Source organism: Onychomys torridus, chromosome 18 (genome assembly GCF_903995425.1).
Source record: "Onychomys torridus chromosome 18, mOncTor1.1, whole genome shotgun sequence".
Taxonomy (NCBI): domain Eukaryota; kingdom Metazoa; phylum Chordata; class Mammalia; order Rodentia; family Cricetidae; genus Onychomys; species Onychomys torridus.
In genome coordinates, this window is record NC_050460.1 from 42,976,595 (window position 1) to 42,999,494 (window position 22,900).

At 53.7% G+C, this 22,900-nt stretch overlaps 1 protein-coding gene across 2 annotated transcripts in view; it reads right to left on the reverse strand.

Moving 5' to 3' along the window:
• Unc5b (unc-5 netrin receptor B) overlaps positions 1 to 22,900 on the reverse strand; it is a 68,357-nt gene that overhangs the window by 18,068 nt on the left and 27,389 nt on the right. For both annotated transcript variants that reach the window (XM_036167776.1, XM_036167775.1), the window contains exon 2: positions 2,239 to 2,466. In XM_036167776.1, the coding sequence (XP_036023669.1) occupies positions 2,239 to 2,466 (228 nt within the window). The remainder of the gene's footprint in view (positions 1 to 2,238; positions 2,467 to 22,900) is intronic.

Sequence of the window (22,900 nt, forward strand, 5' to 3'; positions counted from 1 at the left end):
CCTGGCACTATGCATACGCCACCTTGTTGCCTCCCCATTGGACATGGGGCTCAGAGAGGCTGAGTGACTGCCCCACAGTCACACAGCCAGAGTGACAGCATCTGGGTGGTGGGTTAAGCTATTATTCTCTTGTTTTGTTGAGATAGCACTTCATTATGTGGACCTGGGCTGGTCTCAAACTTTCCATCCTCCTGCCTCAGCTTCCTTGCAAAGGTTGGGATTGACAGGCTTGCTTGTTTGGTTTTGCTTCTAATTCTTTTATTCGTCAAGTTTTAGATGAGAGTGGGATATCAAATCTTTTACTTTAGAGTCCCGGTACCATGCTCACACCTGCCCCTGAACCTCCAGAGTAGCAGCGCTCAGTGGTGGTTAAGTCTGGGGCGGGGCTTCCCATCTGGGTGGGTCTGAAATCAAGGCTTCTCAAAGCGAAGCAGAAATTGAAGGAGAGAGAAGGGGGTGGACAGAAGGAAAAAAGTAGGAAAGACACAAATAGACTGAGAAGGGAGCATCGGGCGTGACCAAGGAAAAGAAACGGGAAGGGAGAGAAAGAGAGAGAGAGAGGAGGAGGAGGAGGAGGAGGAGGAAGAGGAGGAGGAGGAAGAGGAGGAGGAGAGAGCAACATCAGAGCCAGGTTGGATGCCAGTGCTGCTCCGCTTGGGTTGCCGGGCTCCCCTCTGTCTGGGGACTCCACTCTGTCGGGGGCTCTCTTCCTAGGTCTACGTTCTGGGAAAGCATTCTACCCAGGGCTCTCACACCAGAGACAGGGCCTGGGGACAGGCACCGTCACTGAGCCAGGGGCACTGGTGCCTGCCAGCCTGCGGGAGAGGTTTAGAGCTGCCGAGCCTCCACCTGGCAGCACTGTGGGCCCCACCTCAGCAGGAAGGGTCCTTGTGCCTCTTCCCGTCCCCAAGGTTCAGTCACTGTCCTTCCCTCCTGAGGATCTGGGCTGCGTTCCAGCAATGCTTGTTTGTTCATTCATGTAATATTTACAAGATAGGGCACCCCTAATCTGCAAGCCAAAATGCTTCCCCAAACTTATTTAGTTAGTTAGTTTTGGTTTGGTTTGTTTGTTTTTGTTTGTTTGTTTGTTTGTTTGTAGACAGGGTTTCTCTGCACAGCCCTGGCTGTCCTGGAACTCACTCTGTAGATCAGGCTAGCCTCAATCTCAGAGAAATTAATCTGCCTCTGCCTCCCAAGTGCTGAAATTAAAGGCATGTGCAATTTTATTATTTAAAATATCTTGCCGGGCGGTGGTGGCGCACGCCTTTCTTCCCAGCTCTCGGGAGGCAGAGGCAGGCAGATCTCTGTGAGTTCGAGGCCAGCCTGAGATACAGAGTGAGTTCCAGGACAGGCTCCAAAGCTACACAGAGAAACCCTGTCTCGAAAAACCAGGTGTAAGTGCCTGTGTGCCCAGCATGCATCTGGAATAAGAAGATGGTTTTCTGGAGTCAGCTCTCTCTTTCTACCACGTGGGTCCAGGGATTAAAGTTGGGGTTATAAGACAGGTAGGTGCCTTTACCCACCGAGCCATCGTGCCAGCCAACTTTTTATTTTTTTGCCATGTAGGGGATTGAACCCAGGACCTTGTGAATACTGGCAAGCGCTCTACCGCTGAGCTACAGCCCTTCCGACTCTCTTCTCACTTTTTGAGACAGTGTCCTAAAATAAACTTGAACCAGTCATCCTCCTGCCTCAACCTCCTGAGTAGCTAAGACCACAGCCTGCACCATGAGACCCCATTCCAAAATCAAAACCTTCCAAGCGCTGGCAGAATGTTGCAGAAGTTTCAGGTTTGGGAACATTTTGAATGTTGCTTTTTTTAAAAAAAAAATTGGGGGCGGAGACTATCTGATTCACAATCTGGGCAAATTCAAAGTCCAAAAAATTCTGAAGTCTAGAACACTTCTGGTCCCATGTATAATGAGACAAGGGCCACTCAGCACGTGTGAGTCTTTTCTGGTACACCAAGAACAACTTCTGTCTAGGAAGCACATCGTGAATGTAACTGGAAAATGGCACCATTTTCCCATAATGCAAAGTTATGGAAGGACAACGCCAGGGCTGAATCTTATGCACAAGTGCAGGACTGGCCACTGTGTGGGGGGATGAGGGGAGCCCTCGTTCCCTGCTGGAGGCTTGTAGCCAACAACCGGGGGACCAGAGGGGACACTGAGGCCCAGAGGAGCATCACGGCTGTGTGGCATCTCTCGGGAGCCCGGGCAGGGTCCTGGGTCTCACCTGTGGCCTCATCCAGGCTCTCCTGTGTGACGTGATCGCTCTGGCTAACCCACTCGCCATTGCACTTGAAGTAGATCTGTGTGGCGGGGAAGGCTCGGCAGCGCAGTTCCACGGGCTTGTTCTTTACGATGTAGGCGTCCTGTGGCTCCTGCAGGAAGTGAGGCAGCCGCTCCCCGGGTGCTGATGGTAAGGAGTCTGGGAGCACCTGGCCACCTACGTCAAGAAGGCCTGTGGAGGGAGAGTACCATGAAGTGCAGGCTGGACACCCCTCACCCTGGGGACCTGCTCCATCACTCACGCAAGCCCCCCCCCCCCCAGCAGAGCCCGAAGCTTCCCATCCCGCTTTGCGTCTAAGAGGCCAGACTTTGGGGGTCTGGGCTGTTTGTTAGAGGTCCTTCTTCCTTCTAACTGGAGGAAGTCGGGGAGACCAGAGGCGAGGACACCCCCCCACTGGACCTGCCCACATCTCCTGCCCTGGCTCTGCCTGGCCTCGGTCACCTCCCTCAGCAAAGCCTCAACACACAGGCTGAGGATAAAGCACAGAGCTCTGCCCCAAGCCACGGCTGAAGCATCCAGGACCTGAGGGGGGGGGTTGCTAAGCCCAGGGCTCTGAGCATCCTGCAGCCTCCTCCCAGGCTCACACCCTTAGTAAGACAGAGGAGGACCTTCAGAGCACACAGCTAGGCTAAGCGGGTGGCCCACCCCCCCCCCACCCTCGTGTGGCCAGGTGGAAATACCCGTGTCCCTGGAAAGAACAGCACCTTGGGAGGTGAGACAAACAGGAAGGGAGGACAGCAGGCCAGGCCTCTGATTGGTCACAATTCACTTAGGAAAATTGGCTCAGCATCACAAATGCAGAACAATCAGGCAGCTCAGGACAAGCAGTGGGGGGGGGGGGGGGTTTGTGCCCCCGCCACCCCCTCCCCCCCTCACTTCTCCTGGGAAAGTGGAATCCAGTGCAGGGTGGCATGGGTGTGTGTGTCCACGATCACATGCAGCCCTTCCCACCAGCCATGTGCTTGTCCCCGCAGTGGGGTCCTGACAGGCCTAAATAGGGCATCATGCCCTTGTCCCTCAGGGTCAAAAGCCTGTGCTTGGCCCCCAAGGAATCCCCCTGAAGGCAGAAGGGCAGGGGACACACAGTTCTGCAAGACTACAACAAACAAAACAAAAACGTGTCTGTTCTTTCTCTGTGTGCAACAGGAGATTGGCCTAAGGCAGGGGTAAGTCTTGGGAGAGAAGAACTGGACAAAAGAGACTGGCTTTTCGTGGGGAGAGGAGGAGGAGAGGGGGTGTGCAAACATATACCCCCACCCTAGTGGTAAACAAGAAACCAGCCAATGGGGTGCGGATCCATCTCTTCCAGAGTGTGACCCAGAGAGAGTGCATCCTGATGGGTGCCCTGCTCTTTAATTGCTGAACGAGACTGGGAGGGGGGCACCAGCTTCCTATCAGGCAGGCTGCTTTGAAGATCACATGATGGTCCTGAAAGTGGCCTGGCCCTTGGTAAGGACACATTGCCCTGTTGAAGTCGTACCAAATGCCTACCATAAGCAGCTGAGTTATCAAATTCTTGCAACAACCCTCTGTGTTCGTTCTGTTGTCTTTGTTTTATAGAAGAGAAATTGAGGCTCAGAGAGGTTGATCAAGTTGCTCAACGTCACACAGCAGAGTGAAGGTCTGAACCCAAGAAATAAGACATCCGGACTGAGCCCCCTCTTGGCACAGCAGGAGCCCAGGTGTGGTGGCCTCAGCCAGGTCCCAAGGCACCAGCCAAGGATGAGGGTACTTGGGAGCTCCTGGGGGCTAACTCTGTCTGACCTGTTTAAAGGATATTACCTAGCCCCTTAGACATACCTCATGATCACCCTCAACACAGTTGCCTTTACTTTCTAGCGTAGTGGTAGTAGATCAGTCCCATTTTAGTGGTATCACAAGGCTACAAAGAATTCCCAACAAGTGAAGAATTTATTACACAGTCAGAGGCAAGGAACTCAGCATGAATGTATTACTAAAAGCTCAGTCGCCAGTTGGAAAAATACCCAGTATAATTGCACATCCATGGTCATCGTGGCTCCGCTCACAATAGCAGGAAAATGGAATCAGCACAGATGCCCATCAATTTAGATGAACGGATACTGAAAATGTGGTGCACACACTCACTATAGAGTTTTTATTCATCCACAAAGAAAAGCAAAATTTGCAGGGAAGTGGGTAGATAGGGAAATTTATATTACATGTTCTTTCTCACATGTGGATCTGTGGCTCTTAGCTTCTAATACACACAGAGAAACACTCCATACACACATACACACAATCACACACACACACCCCTCTCTCATTTCAACAACTTGCTAACTGGGATGGCATGTGGGCTGTTGGGCCCAGCACAAGTTCTCAAAGCAGAGTTATCCTTACTCCAAGTGTCCGCAGTCCAGCTAAAGGAGGCCCAGGTGACATTAGTGTTGGAGCAGCTTCTGCTATCTACTGTTTCCCTGGGATTAAAAGAAATATCCCACAGCACCCTGAGGTGATATGGCACACAGTATGGGAACCGCAGCCCTAAGTCAGGGGTCCTGGCCTCCCCACTTTACAGAGGCCTTTTAGCCCAGGGGTGTGACCAGGCATCAAGTACAACAGGCTGGCCTCACTCTAGGTGGGTGAGGATGACCTTGAACTCCAGACCCTCCTGAGATCCACCTCCTAGGTGTCAGGATCACAGGTGTGCACCACCCAAGCCTCACTCTTAACTTGCTGTCCCTATGGAATAAGAGCTCTGTGGGGGTGATTTAAATGCTACTACCCCCAACTTTAACTCCCCCCACCTCCCGCCTCACTTTTCAGGGACCTGGGAAGACTCTTCTCCCCTGGGCTGCTTTGACAGACCAACAGCTGTTCATAGATGCCACTGGCTAGCTGTTCCAGTCATGACACTAACCTTGGAGGTCACAGAGCCTCCCCTCCTCTGGAGGTTCCAGCCTCTCTTGTGGTAACCTTGATGCCAGGCTGGGGCTGGGCAGGAGTGGGCAGGTTGTCCAGAGCCCCTGACTTGGTTCAGTCTGAACCAGAAGACCTGGAGAAGGTGGATTGCCTCTCGGGCCTCAGTTCTGGTCTGTTCACTTCAGGGTGTGACCGTGAAGGTCACCCATGGAACCAGATGAAAGTGTGTCTTATGAACAATGGTGCTGCAGTCAGTATGGACAGGTAGAGGATCTGGAGACCTGCATGTGACCAGCTCACAAAGAGGGGGAGGTGTTAACCAACAACATCAGGCAGCAAATTAACCCAGCTGGATCAGACTTTAGTTTCTGGCTCAGGGCTGATAGATAGTTCAGAAAGCTGCCCAGCTGTGGCAGGTTGCAGGCATATGCCTAGTGTCCCACACTGGTGTACAAGCACCCATCATTTTTAGAGGCCAGACTTTGTCCCCAGGGTGAAGGTCCCAGGACAAAGCTACAGCTTGGTGGGGAGGGTCTTGACACCTCCGTTGTGGACCTTTGTCCCTAGGGCCGAGGGACCCTGGCACAGTTCTAGGCATCTATTTACAGCAGAGCAGGGCCATGTGTCCAGGGCTGGCAGGCACAGGATAAGGAGGGAAGGAGTGGGTAAGGGAGATACGTGCAGAGCTGCCCCACGCTGGGCACATTTATCATCAGTAATCACTGTGGTTCTTCAGCTTCTGGACACTGGCTAATTCTCCCAGCCCCAACTCCCACTGCATGGAAAATCTCTCCCATTCACTGCAAACTGCTGTGCTCGGTGGGGAGCGGGCCGAGCTGGAGGAGACCAGCCAGCTTATTATTATGTTTTAAAAACACAAACCCCACAGACTGGACCCCTTCCTGGACACAAAGCCCTGCCTCCATCTGGCCCTGGCTCCTATAGGGTTCGGGCCGTGGTCCCCCTCAGAGGCTGTCACAATGCCCGTTACTGAAGACAAATGGGCTGGCCAGCTTGGAGGATACCAAGTTGCTCCTAACAAAGAAGGTCTCTCACCCAGCCCTGTTCCCACACCCTCCACAGACCCATCTGTGCCCATGATGTCATTTCCTGTGATGGCCACAGGAAGTGGCCTTTCCAAGAGAGCCAGTGGGGAAGGAATCTGTACCCCAGGAGTCCAGATGCTCCTGTTTGGTCCCCTCCAAGGCCCAGGCTTTGGGCTAGAGTAACGATGCTACTTACAGAGTGGGGGTGGACACATGGTCCTTGGGTCACCAGGCCACCCAAATTCACAGAGGCAGTTGGGGAAACTATGCTACACGCTGTCCCTCCAGACCCTTCCCCTGAACCCTGGATCCCTGGGCACAGACACCTCCACAGTTAACCTCAGTGCCAGCCTTGGTGGGGGTCAGAGCTCTGAGGACATGTCATCTGCTTCCTCCTTTCCTAGGTAAGGGGACCAAGGCCTCTCGCATCCACCTAGTCCAGAAAATGACCTCCGATCCCACTCAAGGCTTTCAAAAAACCTTTGTGGTACCACATATACCAGCCATGCAACAAGCCTGCGTCAGCACGGCACTCCATGTCACAGGGCCAGAAACTGAGGCTCAGAAAAGCCAAAGGGTACATCCAAGATCACAGCTACTAAGAAACACAGCACTCTCTCCAATCAACACTGATGATCCTGTGGACCAGTGGGGACAGCTTTGTCTGTCTCCTCAGAGCTAAGGACCAGGCCTCAGCCCCTTAAATCCACCATGTGGGCCCCCTTCCTCTTGGACTGACTCTCCCATGCTCCATTTGTGGGCGCCTTCAGATCACGTGGCAAACACCCCTCCTTTTTTTAAATTTTATTTTCGGATTTATTATGCATATAGTGTTCTGTCCGCTGGCCAGAAGAGGGCACCAGATCTCATTACAGATGGTTGTGAGCCACCATGCGGGTTGCTGGGAATTGAATTCAGGACCTCAGGAAGAGCAGCCAATGCTCTTAACCACTGAGCCATCTCTCCAGCCCCACAACCCCTCCTTCTTACTGCTTCCCAGCCTGCAGGCCCCGCCAGACCTTCCCCCATTGAACTTACTTTTTCTTTGACCCCTGGACCCACCCTGCCCCCAGCCTGGAGTGGTCTTGAGTCCTCAGCTATCCTTCCAACAGCTTTCCTAATCCTGTTTTAGACACCCACTCACCCCTTCAGAGCCCCTGGGACACCCCTCCCTGACCTCTAGCTCAGGGCCTCTTTGAAATGAAGCCCTTGCCCAGATTCATGGCTGGTGGGGAGCCTTTCAGCTCCAATGCTATGGCCTTGGGGCCTTCCTGAGACAAGCCTCCACACACTGCCCATGCTCATCTTCACCAAATGATGCTCACACGACTGTGTCCTTGGAGTGGAGCCCTAAAGCCACCTAGGTCACTATAAAGCAAACTTCTTGAGAGCCTGGGGCCCTGTCTGTTTGTGGAGCTGGGCCCCATTGGGAAGGCAGGCTTTTGTCTGGCTATGCTGGTCAGCCTCTTTGGAACTGGGGTAGCAGCTGGGGGGATGGGGGGGACGGGGCGGGGGTGCCTGGACCACAGGAACCAGCCTCTTTGGAAACCCTGGATCCTCATAACCCATCTGATCATTGTCCTCTGACACAGATACCAGGGACTGTATACTTTGGCCTTGGATCACACTACACAGAGCAGTGGAGCCCCTGGGCACTAGACCCCCAGGGGCATAGAAGGGACTTTATTTTAAAAATCTTTCCTCACGGCTGGGGTAAAGTTCAGCAGAACACTTGCCTAGCATGCACAAGGCCCTGCAGGCTCAATCCCTGACACTATACAAATAAATTACATTCAAATATTTCTCTGGGCTGTGGTGGTGCACACCTTTAATCCCAGCGCTTGGGAGGCAGGCCGATCTCTGTGAGTTCAAGGCCATCCTGGTCTACAAAGAGAATTCCAGGACAGCCTGAGATGCTATACAGAGAAACTCGGTCTCAAAGAACCAAAAACTTTTCATTTGCTTCTAATGAAAACATGTTTCGGAGTCTGTTCTGATTATAAAAGTAATCACACCCTTGATATTAAGAATGGTTTGGGGGAAATGGTTTTTGATTTTATTATTTGAGAATTTCATACTTGCATGGGCATGGCCTCTTCCTCCTCCATGAAGTAGGCATCAACTATTAATGCCCCACAACCCCAGGAATTTCTTATCTCCGGGCTCCTACCATCCCATGCCCTTCTTGATCTGGAAGTCATCGGTGTTATCTGAATCACGACTGTCCCTGGAGAGTCCGCTTCCCATAGGCCCTGGATCTTTCCCATCTGGGAGATGGGGTTGTTTTAATTTGCTTTGCCAATGTCAGGATGTTGGGCTTATCCAATTCAGAAGTCTAAAACTCTTCTCTCAGCCGGGTTTCCCTGCTGGCTGCTGATTCCTCTTGTCGCCTCTAGAAGAAAAGCAGGTGAGCCTCCGAGGGGTGTTAGGGTGCTGGCTAACAGCTTCTGGTTTTTTGAGACAGGGGTTATGTAGCCCAGGCTGGCTTTGAACTTGCATGGATCTTCCTGTCTCTTGGGTGCTGGGATTTCAGGTGTGCAAGCATGCCAGGCTGGGGCTAACATATTCATAGACAGCCTCGGGTTTCCACCCCCATTCCAGCCTCTGCCTGGCCTCTCTGTGATGACATGGAGCTGTAAAAGGCTGATGCAAGCTGGAAGAAGAGAAGGAAACAGACTCCGTGGGGCAGATGGAGCCGTTGCCAGCCCTCATGGGACGTAGGGCCCAGCTCAGCCCGCCTGTTTGCGCCTGCTGATGTAACCACCAGGCCGCCTTGGCTCAGGGCTGGGCCTGCTCACCTAGTTTTCCAAGGGAGCTGCAGGCAGAGGGTGAGAGGGCAGGAGGGCGGTGTGTGTGTGTGTGTGTGTGTGTGTGTGTGTGTAAGCAAGAGTCTGAGGAACTGCATGAGCATGCACTACAGGTCATAGAGACCGAGGTCACTTCACAGAAGCTGTCTCCATCTCTGATGCCCCCATGGCATAAACCTAGGATGTAACAGGCTCCTGGTTAGTTCTCACCCATGGAGTTCTTGGATGGAATAAGGAAGGAAGAAAAACACTCAAAACAGTCCCTGGCCAGCTGCTAGGCAGCTCGGCCAGCTGCCTTACCTCCTGGGGACTCAGTTTGTTTATCTGTAGAATGGGTGTGGTGACACTATACCCAACTTCTGAAGCAGTTGGGGGCCAGACAGTGAAAGCAGAACGTGACACCAAGGTGTGTGGATGGCTAGGGCACTTGGGGCCAACAGTGGTGAGTGGATGGAGGAGTGCTTGAGTCCCAGGGAGCCAGAGCCACAGGCTGGCAGCCCAGGAACTTCCACAGGAGAGAGTATGGAAGAGGAGTGTCAACTCCCCGGGGTCTTGGAGGAGCTAACAGAAACATGCTAGGGCAGAGACCTGCTGGGAACCCCAGAGGCACTGGGAACAACAGAAAAGCTTCTGGCTGCATGGTGAGAGCCGGACCCTCAGGGAGGCTTTGCCTCTGATTACCGCCCTGGCCGCTGGCCTTCTAGAGATCTCTCTGGCCCTTCCCCTGCAAAAGGGGAATGGGGCCTCAGATCATGGTCTCCCTGCTTGGTCCCTATAAGCCCCCAGGGCACAGAAAGTCACTGGACAGTACCAGCAGAGTTGGTACTTGGGGGTGGGGACTCCACCTCTGAGTCCCCAGCCCTCTTAGTTAGGGGAGACAGCAGAAGGGCCAGCCTGGCTAACACCACCACTGAAGACGGGATGATCGGCTTCCCAGGCCACAGAGTTGGGGAAACAACTGTTCCCAGGCTCCACACCCAACATCCTGGTCAATAGGTTCTCCCCCTAGCCCTTGCAGGTAGGAAATGGGCACAGTTACCTGCCCAAGTCCACAGAGGAGGAGAGTCAGTACCCAAACCTGAGTCCCCGCTGCATGCTTTTTTCTTTTTTTGTTTTTCAAGACAGGGTTTCTCTGTGTAGCTTTGCGCCTTTCCTGGCTCTCGCTCTGTAGCCCAGGCTGGCCTCGAACTCACAGAGATCCGCCTGCCTCTGCGTCCCGAGTGCTGGGATTAAAGGCGTGCACCACCACCGCCCAGCTCGCTGCATGCTTTTTAAGCCTTTTGGTGTTGTGTCAGAGCAACTCAGGTCCATCCCCGTCCGCTCCTGCAAGGGTTGCCAGGGGACTTTTCATGTGGAACCGAAAGAATGACATGGTCCCACACGGTGACAGCTCTGTTCTCTCTTGCACGAATGCCCTGTCCTCCCTGGGAATCCAAATCCTCACTTGATAAACAGACATTGCACTGTAGGACACCCAGTGAGGATGCGGCAGGGACACACAGGGCCACATCAAGAAGGCTCGAGACTGGAAGCCCCACATCTCGAGTACCGTCCTCATCCATGTCTAAGTCATACACAGCATCTCAATGGCTTCCGTAACTTGGCAATGTGAACCATCGCCGCTGTTTACCGAAAGACACGTGGTCACTAAGAGTCAGAGCCAGGTGTCCGACCCAGGCAGCGGATGTGCCACCAGCAAAGAGCAGTGCCCCCTGAAGACTGCTTCCCCTGAAAGGAACAGAGAGCCATATTTTAAAATGTCCTTAACTTCCTTCCAGTTCAGACACCTGCCCCTCATTAGCCCAGGGCACAGGCAGTGTTGCTGGCGGAAGGGAGAGTATCTCAAATAGGGCAACTTGAGGCTGTCTGTGGCCTTGGGTAGCCCAGCACAACTCCCTCTGAGACTGTCCATCCTCTGGTTCCTTTACTGAGCATCTGTGGCTCAAGAGTGGCTCCTAGATAGGAGTGGGGACCGCCATCAGCTTCCCAAGTCCCCTGGGATCCAAAGTTCAAAACAATAGAAGCGTTGGGCTGCCCTTGCTGCAGAGGTTTTTGTGGGTGGCTAATTTTAGCTGAGAACTCCAGCATTTTCCCAGCCCCGTCCCTGGTCACTGTCTCGTCCCTGGCCCTGGACAAAAAAAGGCTTCGCTTTTCCTCCCCAATTGTTCTCAGCTGGGAGCTGAGAACTGCCTGCAGATCAGGACAATTCCCTTTGTGCCTGTTTCCGGGTGGCTCTTAATAACTCAGGGAATGGTCAGCCTTGAGCTCCCAGCCCTAGCTCTCAGCCTCTACCATTTCAGTGTCCCCTTGCTATTCCCAAGAGGTGGCCTTGGTAGGCACATAACCTCAACTTCCTTCCAGGCTCCAGGCTCCAGGCTCCAGGGTCAGGGCACAGTGAGGAACCAATATGATAGCCACAGTTCAGAGAGGGTGTGAGTGGCCTGAGGTCACACAGCACTGTGGCAGAGCTGGTCCTGGATCGTGCATCTATCTATGTATTCCTAGGCCAACGCCGCCGTATGAGCGACATGCAGAAATTCTATCCCTTCCACCAGGGGTGCCTGAGTCTGACATTGACACCATTTGGGGGTGAAAGGCTGCCTTCCGGCTTTGCTGTCCTTTACCTGGCTACTTCTGGATCCTTCCTCAGGCCTCACCTGCAAAGTGCCCTGCTCTGACTGGAATACCCCACCCCACCCCGACCCCAGCCAGGGTCCCGCTCTGCTTCTGGTTTGTCTTCTTCATTGCCCACATCAGCTCCTCCAGCCCAGGTGGATCGACCTTGGAATGCTTCCTTGTTAGTATCTGCGCCCTTCCAGACCCCAGGGTCCGAGAGGACAGATGCTCTGCAACAGTACGTTCAACGTATACCACATTTGACCATGTGTGTGTGCACCGAGCAATCTACAGATCCTGGGACAGGAGCCTGGAGACCCACTCCCCACCCTTCACACACCCCCCACCCCACTCCCGCTGTGCCAACTGAAGCTACAGGGTCCCAGGAGACTGGCTGGGGCAACTGAGAGGCTCTTGAGGCTTGGGACAGGGGCATCTTCAGATATGTTGCTAGCAGTGAGGCCTCACAATGCTTTCATTTTGAAAGTTGGATAGCATAAAGGCATTTCTTTGTCTATTGCAGTGCCTCTGGGTTAGCCCGGCGTACGGTAGATAGTAGATACTTTTCATTTTTGAGGCACAGTCACAAGTAGCCCAGGCTGGCCTTGAATTCACTACGTGGCCAAGAATGACCAGGAGTTTTTTGTCTCTTCTTCCAGAATGCTAGGATGATCAGCCTGCGCCACCACACCTGTGTCTGTTGTGCTGGGGACTGAACCCAGGTCTTCGTGCATGCCAGGGCAAGCACTCTATCAAGTGAGCCACATCTCCAGACATTCTTGTGGATGCTTAAGAAGTGCCCCTTAGCCGGGCGGTGGTGGCGCACGCCTTTAATCCCAGTACTCAGGAGGCAGAGGCAGGCGGATCTTTGTGAGTTCGAGGCCAGCCTGGTCTACAGAGCAAGATCCAGGGCAGGCACCAAAACTATACAGAGAAACCCTGTCTTGGAAAAAAAAAAGAAAAGGAAAAAAAAAAAAAAGAAGTTCCCCTTTCATGAAGTACTGAAGCTCCTGGACTCTCCTCTGGAGGCCCCACCTTCCCACACAGACAAGAGGAATAAATAAGGAGCCTTCGGGAGGGTGCCCAAGGCCAAGGCCAGCCCCCCACCCCCACCCCCCAGCCAGCTCAGGGTGCCTCCCTGTAGAGGCAGGCTGCTTCTGTGGCCTGCCCCTGCGGCCACTCCAGCCGGGCCTGCATGCTGTAATTAAGAGTGCTCCTTTGCAGGCCCTGGTAATGAGGGGGTGTCTGGTGCCAGCCGTAATTACAGCCTGGTTGGAAGGCGCAGGGGCCGCCTCCGAGCCACATTACAAAGTCTGCAGCGGGACTCCCGCCCGCCCGCTCCCTATTTATGGGGCTGGTTAAAGGGAGGGACAGGAGGAGTTGATGGAGAAGCCAGCTCAGGCTGGGGGCTGCGGTCGGTCGTCTTGGGAGAGTTGAGAGCTGAGAGTCAGGGCCTGTACTGCTTTGAAACTATGCTCCTGCCTCACCCCTACCACACCCACGCCAACATTCCCATCCAAGGCAGAGGTCAGACATGCTAGGACACCAACTGAGACATCCATGTGGCTCTCAGCTAGGCCCAGGGTCACAGGCCTTAGGCAACCACCCCCAGATAACACAGCACACCTATTTACTTAACTAAGGGTCAAGGCTTTAAACAACTTGGTGTCCCTCACATAGCCAGTGAGGACAGATCCTCAGCTCAGGCCTGTGTCCCTGATGGTAGTGATACAGGGCAAAGAGCAGGTAGGGCTCAGCCAAGGCCGAACCGATGGTTTGCAAGTTGCTACCTGGGAGGTCCACTGGAATCCTCCTTTTTCTTTAACAGATGAAGAACTCGGGGTAGGGTATTGCTAGGTGGCAGGACACCTTGTTTACCATGTTCAAGATTGGTTCAGGATGGGGGTCCAGGGTTTAGACTCCCAGATTTAAGTTTCTGTTGGGATCCCAGGGTCTAGTAAGGTACAGAGCCAGCACCACCCCATCCTGAGGCTTCTAGGCACACCCCCAGGCAGGACAGACATCACTAATCAATGGTGGCACATCTGGACAGTGCATCAGTGCCCTTAATACAGTGAACTACAATCAGCTAATGAAGAAGATATTCCACCATCCCTGATTTAATCAGTCCCCACCCACATTTTCTCAACAACTGGAGGTGGGTGACTTGACTTTCTAGGTGAACGGTTCTCCATGCTTGGTCAGCCTGCCACCTCAACCCTGTAAATATGGGGCCCCTCAGTAGGCTCCCGTTAAACCCTACTGCAGGCTAGGGACCATTCTGCTGCACAAGACCCATAGGCAGCTTTTGTAACGAAGCAGAGTTCCCTAGAGAGTCGTCCAACACAGCATTGGGCATCTCTGTGCTTGGCTCCCATGCCCCGCTCCCTTCCAGAGTCTCTTCCTGGGCTTCTCTCACATCCCAAATACCTGAGGACTCACTCCAACAACCACGGCCCACTCGCCTCAGGTGACCCACAGGGATGTAGCCTCGAAGATGCCTCCCCTCTCCCACTCTGCTTGGAACCCTCAGAGCCTCTTCAAAAGTGCCTTTAATTCCAGAGAAAGGGTGGCTGTGGCTGGCTTCAAGGATATGTAAGAGTTGTCGGGTTGGGGATTTAGCTCAGTGGTAGAGCACTTGCTTAGCAAGCACAAGGCCCTGGGTTCGATCCTCAGCTTTAAAAAAAGAGTTGTCCTAGAGGATGGTGTGGGATGGGACTGGACAGAGTGGCCATAGCCCTGCCAGCCTCAGCCTCACTTTCACAGCTCAGGTCCTGACAAGGGAGACAAGGGAGCCCCTGAGACAAAGGGAGGTAACTGCCTCACCTCACCTGCTTTGCTTGAGCCAGGGCCGGAGGGCATTTTCAGAAGGGCATTCTAATTAGGAAATAGGGCAGCCAGCCACTGGGACAATGGGCCACACCCTGAACGATCAGAGATCTACACAGACTAGGCTCAGCCTGCTCTCTGACCTCAGGCAGCTTCCACCTCCTCTGTGGGGCTTGGGCAGGAACCCCAGTACTCCCCATGCCTCCTCAGACAGTGGCTCCTAGCACAGAGCACTGGATTCTAAGATACGGTTTCTATGCAGAGCTTTGGGTCTTGGAGGCGGGAATGGTGTTGATGAGGCTGGTGGAGCCAGAGAACCCTTCTGACAGAGGCATGGGAGTGAACCCCTGCAGCGGGCCACTGAGCCCTGATTCGACCTGTCCCCACCAAAAGTCCCTTTGGGTCGCTGGCTTGTTTCTCAGAAGTTTCAACTCGAACCCAAGCTGTACTATCCCAGGTGTTGTCCCCAACAGACAGTGGCTTCCACCTGAGGAACTATCTGTCCCGAATGAGTGGACGGGACCTGGGCTCCACCCTCCACCCTGGCCCAAGCACCTGTTCATTAGTCTCGGGTCTCTGTGTCCTGTTATTTCCCCCTCTATAAAATGGGAATCACAGAGACTCCCAGGCCACTCTAAGGTAAACAGAGTCACAGTATGACAGTAACCACAGAGGACTGAGCAGGACACCAGACTTCAAGTCTTCTCCACAGACTCCTACAATCTGGCTGTGTGGGGCTGAGCCTTTTCAGCCTCCTCAGCCTCGTCCGTGGTCTTGGATGGGGGAAACACTAGATTCTTATGGATGCAAAAGTCCTTTATAAACTGTAAAGGGCTGTCCGAGCCTAAGATTAGTCATTACAATTTTTCTAATGGTCTGTTTTAATTCATTCACTCACCTCCACCTTGCCGGCCCATGATGGCCACTTCGATCCCAGCTTACCTTTGTGGGACTCTAGCGACGGCTGGTTTACAGGACCCCCCCACAGGCCTGCACTTTGAGGACCAAGGTCCCCCTTGGACAGGTGACAATCATCCTTGAGCAGAGGGGAGGAAGAAGGGCTTTGAATGCTCGGGTTTCTGCTAAGAGGATCTTTACCCATCACGCAGATGGGGCTCTGCAGGGCTGAGAACCAAGCCCGAGAGAAAGAGCCACATAGGTGTGAGGACCTTGGTAACGGGGAGATGAGGAGGTAACGTGGTTAGAGCTCGCCACACAATTCCATCCTTGGCTCCTTCTCTGCCTTTTCCTGGTAGGAATCTGGTAAGGATTACTGGGAGGCCCCATGCTCTGTGACTTCTGGCAAGGCCCATCCTCTCTCTGGGCCTCCTTCCTCAAAAAAGGAAGTGCTAACTAAGTTCATGGCCTGTCCTGAGCTCTAGGTGCTGGGAACAGAGGCTCTAGGAAAAGTCTATCAACTGCTGGAGGGACATGGACGGGCTGCTTAGTTGGGGGAGGGGAGCTATGCTTAGAGGAGCCTTGGCCCTTAAGAACAAGAATGGGAGAGACTGCCAGCCTTTGGCAGATCTGCAAACCTTCCTCTCCTCTTGGCGTGGCAGTAGTGGGCAGAGACTAAGCACAAAGCAGTTCATGTGGATGCCTCCAGCCTCACCAAGAGGTGGGGGCCTGGCTCTGCCCTGCCAATAGCTAAGGACACCTATGTCACCCAGACACTGAAGGGGCCTTGCCCTTAAAAGGGACCAACACACAGGACAGGAACTTGGCTTCGAAAGCTGTGGGATTTTAGGTAGGTGATTTGCTTCTCTGGGCCTTATTCTTCACCTGTAAAACAAAGTCCCTAGATATCAAACAGAATAACCCCAATCCCATGTGTCATTACTAGCTAGATGGCCGGCCTAAAAAGGATGCTTAGAAAGAAATGTTTCCAAGTTAGGTATCACTTTTCTTGGACACACTGTCTACGTCTCTGGCCTTTATTTTCCTATCTATGAAGTGGGTGCACACCCACGAGACCATTGGCAAAGGCACTCAGTGTTTGTGGAAGCCACTGAGACCAGGTGACCTGGCAGAGGTCCCGGCACACCTGGCCATAGTCACCTCTCGGCCTTGCAACAGGCACAGGAGCTGTTGTCGGGTCCCAGGTGGCTGTTGGGCCCCCGGCCAGAAGCAACACCTTCCCAACCCACACACACCTCCAAGGAGCACCTGGCATGAGGAGGAGGGAGCTCACCACCCAGCAGAGGGATGCCAAGGAGGAGGGAAGCCAGAGCCTATGCAGGTGGCCCTGGGTGCTGTGCCCATTTCCCAATGGGGTCCAGCATGGGGACATGAGCCACCTAGGTGACTGACTGGTTTGGAGGCCTTCAGGAGAAGGAGGCCGGGGATATATCTGGGCCTTAGAATCTGAACTATGGGCAGCATTTATTCACTTAGGCTTAGAAATCTCAGCCCCAGACTCCTACCTTTCCCACGAGGTAATAGAATCATTCCATTTAGTGAGTGGGGGAGGTAGGGTTGGGGAGGTAGGCAGAGGCTCCGCAGAGGTGAGTGGCAGGCTGCTCACACACTGAGCTACAGATAGCTGGGTGGGGGGACCCAGGCTTCATTTTCCTACCGCAGAGGGAAAAGCGTGAGGTGACATTTGGGGTACAGTCCCTTCCTGCTCGTTTCTGAGTGTCAGACATAGGATGTTCCAGCTAAGGAGGGACCCACTCGGTTGTGGGGTTCCAGTGTTCTCCTCAACTAGCCTCGGCGGGACACTATACCAGATGCTGGCCCTTCCCAAACCCCCTCAGCCCCTGTCACCCTGACCCTCCCTGACATTCCCAGCCTGATCACCCAATGTCACCTTGGCTTCTCCAAGCTCATGTCTCTGCCCCCTCACCCCACACTGGCTGGAATGTACCGGTGGCTTGGCAGAGAGGCAGGAGGGCCTGGGCTCTGGACCCAGCTCAGTAGCTGTGTGACTTTAGACAAATCCTGACCCTCTTCCAGCCTTTGCTTTTCCATCTATCAATGAAGGGTCAGATGAGACTCTTAGATAGTCTATGATCACCAAAGCTCACTTCCTAGACACAGGCTGGGGTGCCGCTGAGCATCTGGGACCTCAAGTCTGAGTTCACCTCTTGGCTCCCCACTGGGGTGCCTGAGGAAGCTGGTCTGAGGAGTGCCAGGCAAGGCCACCCTCCACGTAGGCATCCCCACTGGTCTCCATCTGCTCTCTCTCAGAGCTTTCTAGACTGGGCTCTGGCCTTTGTCTGAGTCCACAATGTCCCCCATCCCGCTCTTAACCTGTGGTGGCTGCCCCTGTCACGAGATCCATTCCTGGCAGAGTTATTTCCCTCTGTGTGAGCTTCCATTAGGCAGGAAGTACACCAGTTGCAGGCGGGGCACAGGGGGAATAAGGTGGCCATAAATCACTAGCCTCTCCCCGCACCACCAATGCTGCTGGCTCGGCAGCACCTCCCTTCCTGAAGGAGCTGCAGCCCCGGTTACATGTGGCTCTGTGCGGGACCAGCTGTATGGGTGCGGCAGGCGGACAACTCGCCTAATCACTCCTGAGTAGGCAGGCCCTTAGGACCACAACAGTTCAACTCTCCTCAGAGTGACACCTGGCTATCCAGAGGGAAGGGCCAAGGATGGGAACAGACCAAGTCATTGGGAGGACAATAACAAGCTCACGGAACAAAAATCTAACTCCTTGGCCTCCTTGGGACATGGAAAGAATGTGACCCAGGGAACGTGGGCGTTCACAAAGATTGCAGCCTTGCCCCTACTTACAGCTACCTCTTCCATTCCTCACTTCCCCTTTGCAGCTGGGTAAGGAATAGCGCTTTTGTTCTGGGTTACAAGCTGAAGGAAGCCTCAGCCGATCTTCTGGAAGTCAAACCTGCCATCGGGAAGGGTGAGAATCGGCCTGCTAGCCGGGTGCGGAGCCTTGGCCTCCTCTGCGAACAAAGTTTGGTCGAGGAAATTAAATGAGATCACAGGAGTGATATTAAAGGAGCAAATTACTTTAAAGGGCTTCCGCTTGGTCCAGATCTGACTGCAGAGGGATGGCACTAATTAGCAACGAGGAGTGGCCTGCTCAGTAAAGCAGGTCCTCACACACTGGGGTTCCTAGGGGCTCTGGGAGTGAGAGCCCCCAAGTTCCTCCTTCACCATCCCCTCTCAATCAGTGAGGCATAGTGAAGTATGGAAGTTGGCCATCTGTCTGTGTCCATCTGCTGGGGCTTCTGACAATGAACTTGGGAGGTGATCTTACCCCAAATCCACAAAGCTCTCCAACAGGGTGTGTCAAGTAGGGCATGACTTTTCACCTACAATCCCCACTTCCGGGAAACTCTCCCAAGGGACTTGACTAGCTGTGAGCACAAAGATGTTCGATGCAGCCCTACTTATCAGCGTGAAGTGCCCCTCTGGCTGGGTAAAGAACACCTATGATGTGAACGCGCGCTCAGGTATGGCAGTGAAAATGAAGAAGTCTGTGCAATTATTCAAGGACGGTGGTGGAGGGGGAGGAGGGGGCGGGTGTTACCCGAGGAGATCAGAATGATATTAAGTACATGAGTAAACCATAAAACAAACCCGGGCATGTGCCTGAGAGGAAATGTACTAACAGGCAAGGAGGAGTCGGGTCTGGGTGGGAGCATGAGTGATTGTTTCTCAGAACTTTTCCCATCGTTTGGGGGGAACTGCGACTGCAGTCATCTGGATGGTGTAAACAAACAAGCAAATGAACCTCTTCCTGGACACTCAGAGCCTGGCGTTGTTTCCAAGGTCCTGGGGATTCTGGGAAGTGACCACTAGGCAACCATCTCAGTGTTGCTTACCCAGTGAGTGGCAGCTGAAGTAGCCTGGGGGCGGGAGCTTGGGGGTGGTGGCTATCCACCTATGCACCTGTTCCCACAGGAAAGTACCTCTGGGGACCCTCATTGTTCTTTGGCGAGGAGGAAAGTGAGGGGTAAGGGGCACAGCTCACTCCAAAGCCAGGAAATAAATCTCCTTCTTCATTCAGGTCACCTTTATTTGATGGGGACCCAGGGGGTCTAAGGACTCGTGAGAAAAATCTCCCTAGGCCAGGCCCACGCCATGGAGTAGACTCCAGGGGCCCATCCCGGAGGCTTCCTCTGACTATTTCCTGGCATTGTTGACCCCATTAATCCCAGCAGCAGCAGGACATGCCACCTAACAGTCCTCCCAAATCAGCAGACTGTCGGGGACACAGGTCTTCACAGACCTTGTGAGATCTGATAATCTGTGAATGAGGAAATTTTCCCCCCTCCCCCACTAACCACTCTTCTCCATCAGCTCCACTAGGACACCCCACTCCCCTGGTGCAAGAAGCCGTCCAAATTTGCATAAAATTTACATCAATTTGCATAGCCACCTGCTATAGTGGAGAGAGCAGTGAACCAAGACTCACACTTTGGAACCCAGTCCCAGTGATATGATTAAGTGACTGTATGACCTTGAGCAAATCACTGTCCTCTCTCAGTATCAGTTTCCCTATCTACTGAACTAGGGAACCGCATTGTCAGGAAGTGTGGACCTGGCTGGAGGATGGATGGAGCCGCTGCGAAGTGACGGCAGGAAGACAGACGGACAACATACAGCTGGGAGTGGGTCCCCACTGTAACCCTACTTTGGGCAGGTGCTTCCTGAACACTTCCTGGGAGACACCTGTGAGGCAGCATCTCTAACTTCCTGGCAACTACGCTTCTGCCCACTGTATCCCCACCCAGGCTATGGGGATGCCTAGGGAAGGATACACACTCATGTTCTCCCCCAGCTGTTCCGTCTCTCCTCCCCCAGGCTGCCCCTAGGGAAAAGAGTAACTCTGGCACCCTGGAAATGCTTTCCGCCAGGTGCCAGGGAGCTTGGTGTGGCCCCGGGGAGTAGGAGGTAAGGCCCCAGGTTGTCCTGGAACCAATTGGACACAGCACATGTATACACACTCATGCTTACCCACTGCCATATTAGCTTAGACCAAAACAGTAACGGAGAACAGGGACAGCAGTCTATACCAGCCTTTCCTGCAGAGTCCTTGGGCCTGCTGCAAATATTTGCTGGGAAATGGATGGGGAGGCAGTGGAAAGAAAGCCTCATTCCTGGGGAGCTGCTCTTGCGGCTCCTTGCATAAGATCTCTTGGGCATGGTGGCCAGGGAAGGGGAGGGCACCAAACTCTGGAGGGAGCCACTGGCGCCGGCTTCCCTGTGGGGTCATCAGCACGGGGCAGTCTGCAGTGCGGCTGTAACCAGGTTTTGGTGAATGAGGCCCGAGAGCTTTGGCAGCAGGGGTAGGGAGCTCCTCAGTCTCAAGCGAAGGTGAGCCAGGCTTTGGACAGTCCCAAGGAGTCTGCAGTGAGTGAGCTGAGTGGGCACCAGACACAGGGAACACGGGCTGAGCTGCAAAGGACCATGGGACTGTGGCTCGGCTGACAGAGCCCTTGCCGCACATACAGAGTCCTGGATTCATCCCCAACACCCTATAACCTAGGTGTGGTGGTACAGGCCTGTCATCCCAGCCCTAGGTAGGGAGACCGAGGCAGGAAGATGAGATGTTTCAGATCAGCTGGGGATACAGGAGACCCTGTCTCAAAAATGAGGACAAAAAAACTGAGCAGGAGAGTTTCCTCATACTGAGGTCCTTGGAACCCAAGTGCTTCTACCTTCTCTCCAGCTGTCTAGTAACCTCCCTGCTCCCCCGCTCCTTCAGGTCACATCCCACAGCTGGAAAAAGGTGATGAATAAATGCATGCTGGTGCTTAGCTTACCCTCTCCTTTTCATACAACCCAAAGTCTCCTTAGCCAGGGAACGGTCCCACCCACAACTAAGATGGGTCTCCCTATGTCAATCCCTGTAATCCAGACAATCCCTCACAGACATTCCCAGAGGCTAATCTCACACTGAAGACCTGCCTCCTGGCATGGCCTTGACAGTTAACTACCATCCATCCTAAGTGGTGTCGCCACAGTTGGATGTGCAAGGGGATACGTCACGGTTTTCTGGAAGGTGAAAAGGGGGAAGTTTTTTCTCTTTATAAGGTAGCCATCGGATAACCCCGTGAGAACCATTAGGAAGCAGTAACAAAGACTTCGTAATTTGGACCTGGCTCTACGTCCTCACCGCAAAGTAGACATCACTAAGTGATGCTGACCTTTGCAAACGGGTCCAGATGTGGCTCTAGATCTCTCAGCGCAACATACCGGGGAACAACACTCTCAAGCTTTCTGACATTTAGGCCACCGCTACCCGTGGGAGTCCAGGGAGGCTGAGTCAGAGACAGGAGCTTGGCTGGGACTCCAGGAAACACCCCAACACTCTCCTCAGGAATGAGGGTTTGGAGGGGGCAATGGTTGGGGCTTCCCAAGAAGGCTAAAGCATGTAGCCAAGGAAGGGGATACTGTTTGGGGGTCAGCTGAACAGCTGAAAGCTTAGGGTCATTCCTGAGGGTCGGTGGGGAAGGGCACGGCTCTAATGTCTGCCAAAGGCATCCTAAGGAACAGGGACTGGAACTTCTGTGTGCTAAGAGGCCTTCAGCAAGCTGCTGGCTCAGGCTCAGCAGAGTCAACTCTGGGCTTCCACACCCTGCGCTAGAGCTGGGGGCTGCCTGGCACCACAGCAGATTCCCCAGGGTATAGGGAGATCAGCACCTGTAGCCCCCACACTTTACACCCGGCTCTGTGGGAGCTTGGAATGCTTCTGCGTCCCATCCAGGCACCAGGACCAAAGCCTAAGCCCCGTGAGCACTGGGATCACTAGCCGGATCCCCAAGTATACCACCCTGCAGCCTGAGTCCTCCCTCTCTATAACGAGGACCGCCCACTTGGCAGATGACTGCTCTGCCCACTAGCTACGTGCCTTCACCCTCCTTGTTGGCTGTGAGGGAGGCAGGAGACGTCACAGGTCCTACCAGAGGCTCTCCTGTGTACAGAATGACAGCTGGGAAGTAATGCCATGGAAGCTCCAGATCCAAGGGTCTTGCCCAGATAATGTAGAATTGGGGTGACTGCCTGCAAGGCCAGGGTAGCAGTCCAACCAAACAAGGCTCATGGGAGGTCATCACTCTGTTGCTACTGTCCTTGTGCCTGGAAAGTCCTGGACCCTTGCAAACTGGTGCAGGGGAAGCTGGGCCAGGATTCTGGAGGCAGCCAGGAACCAACCATCTCAAATGTGGTCCCCTGTGACAGCACTGTTATATGAAAGCAAGAGTTCAGGTTGTGCCAGGCTCCAGTGCCAAGGCCCAAGCTGGCAGCATGCCTGAGAAGCCTAGGTGGAGTTCACATGTGGTGACAGCCTATGCCAAATGAGCAAGCTGGACATGTGGCCACTGTCCTATATTCGCGGTATATTCAGTCCTGGGGTCAGGTGCCAACGCAGAGGTGTACAAGGAAGGACTGAACGCCTGGCCACAGAATAGCTCATAGGAATGAATGCCCCTCAGAGTCCCTGTGGCAGCC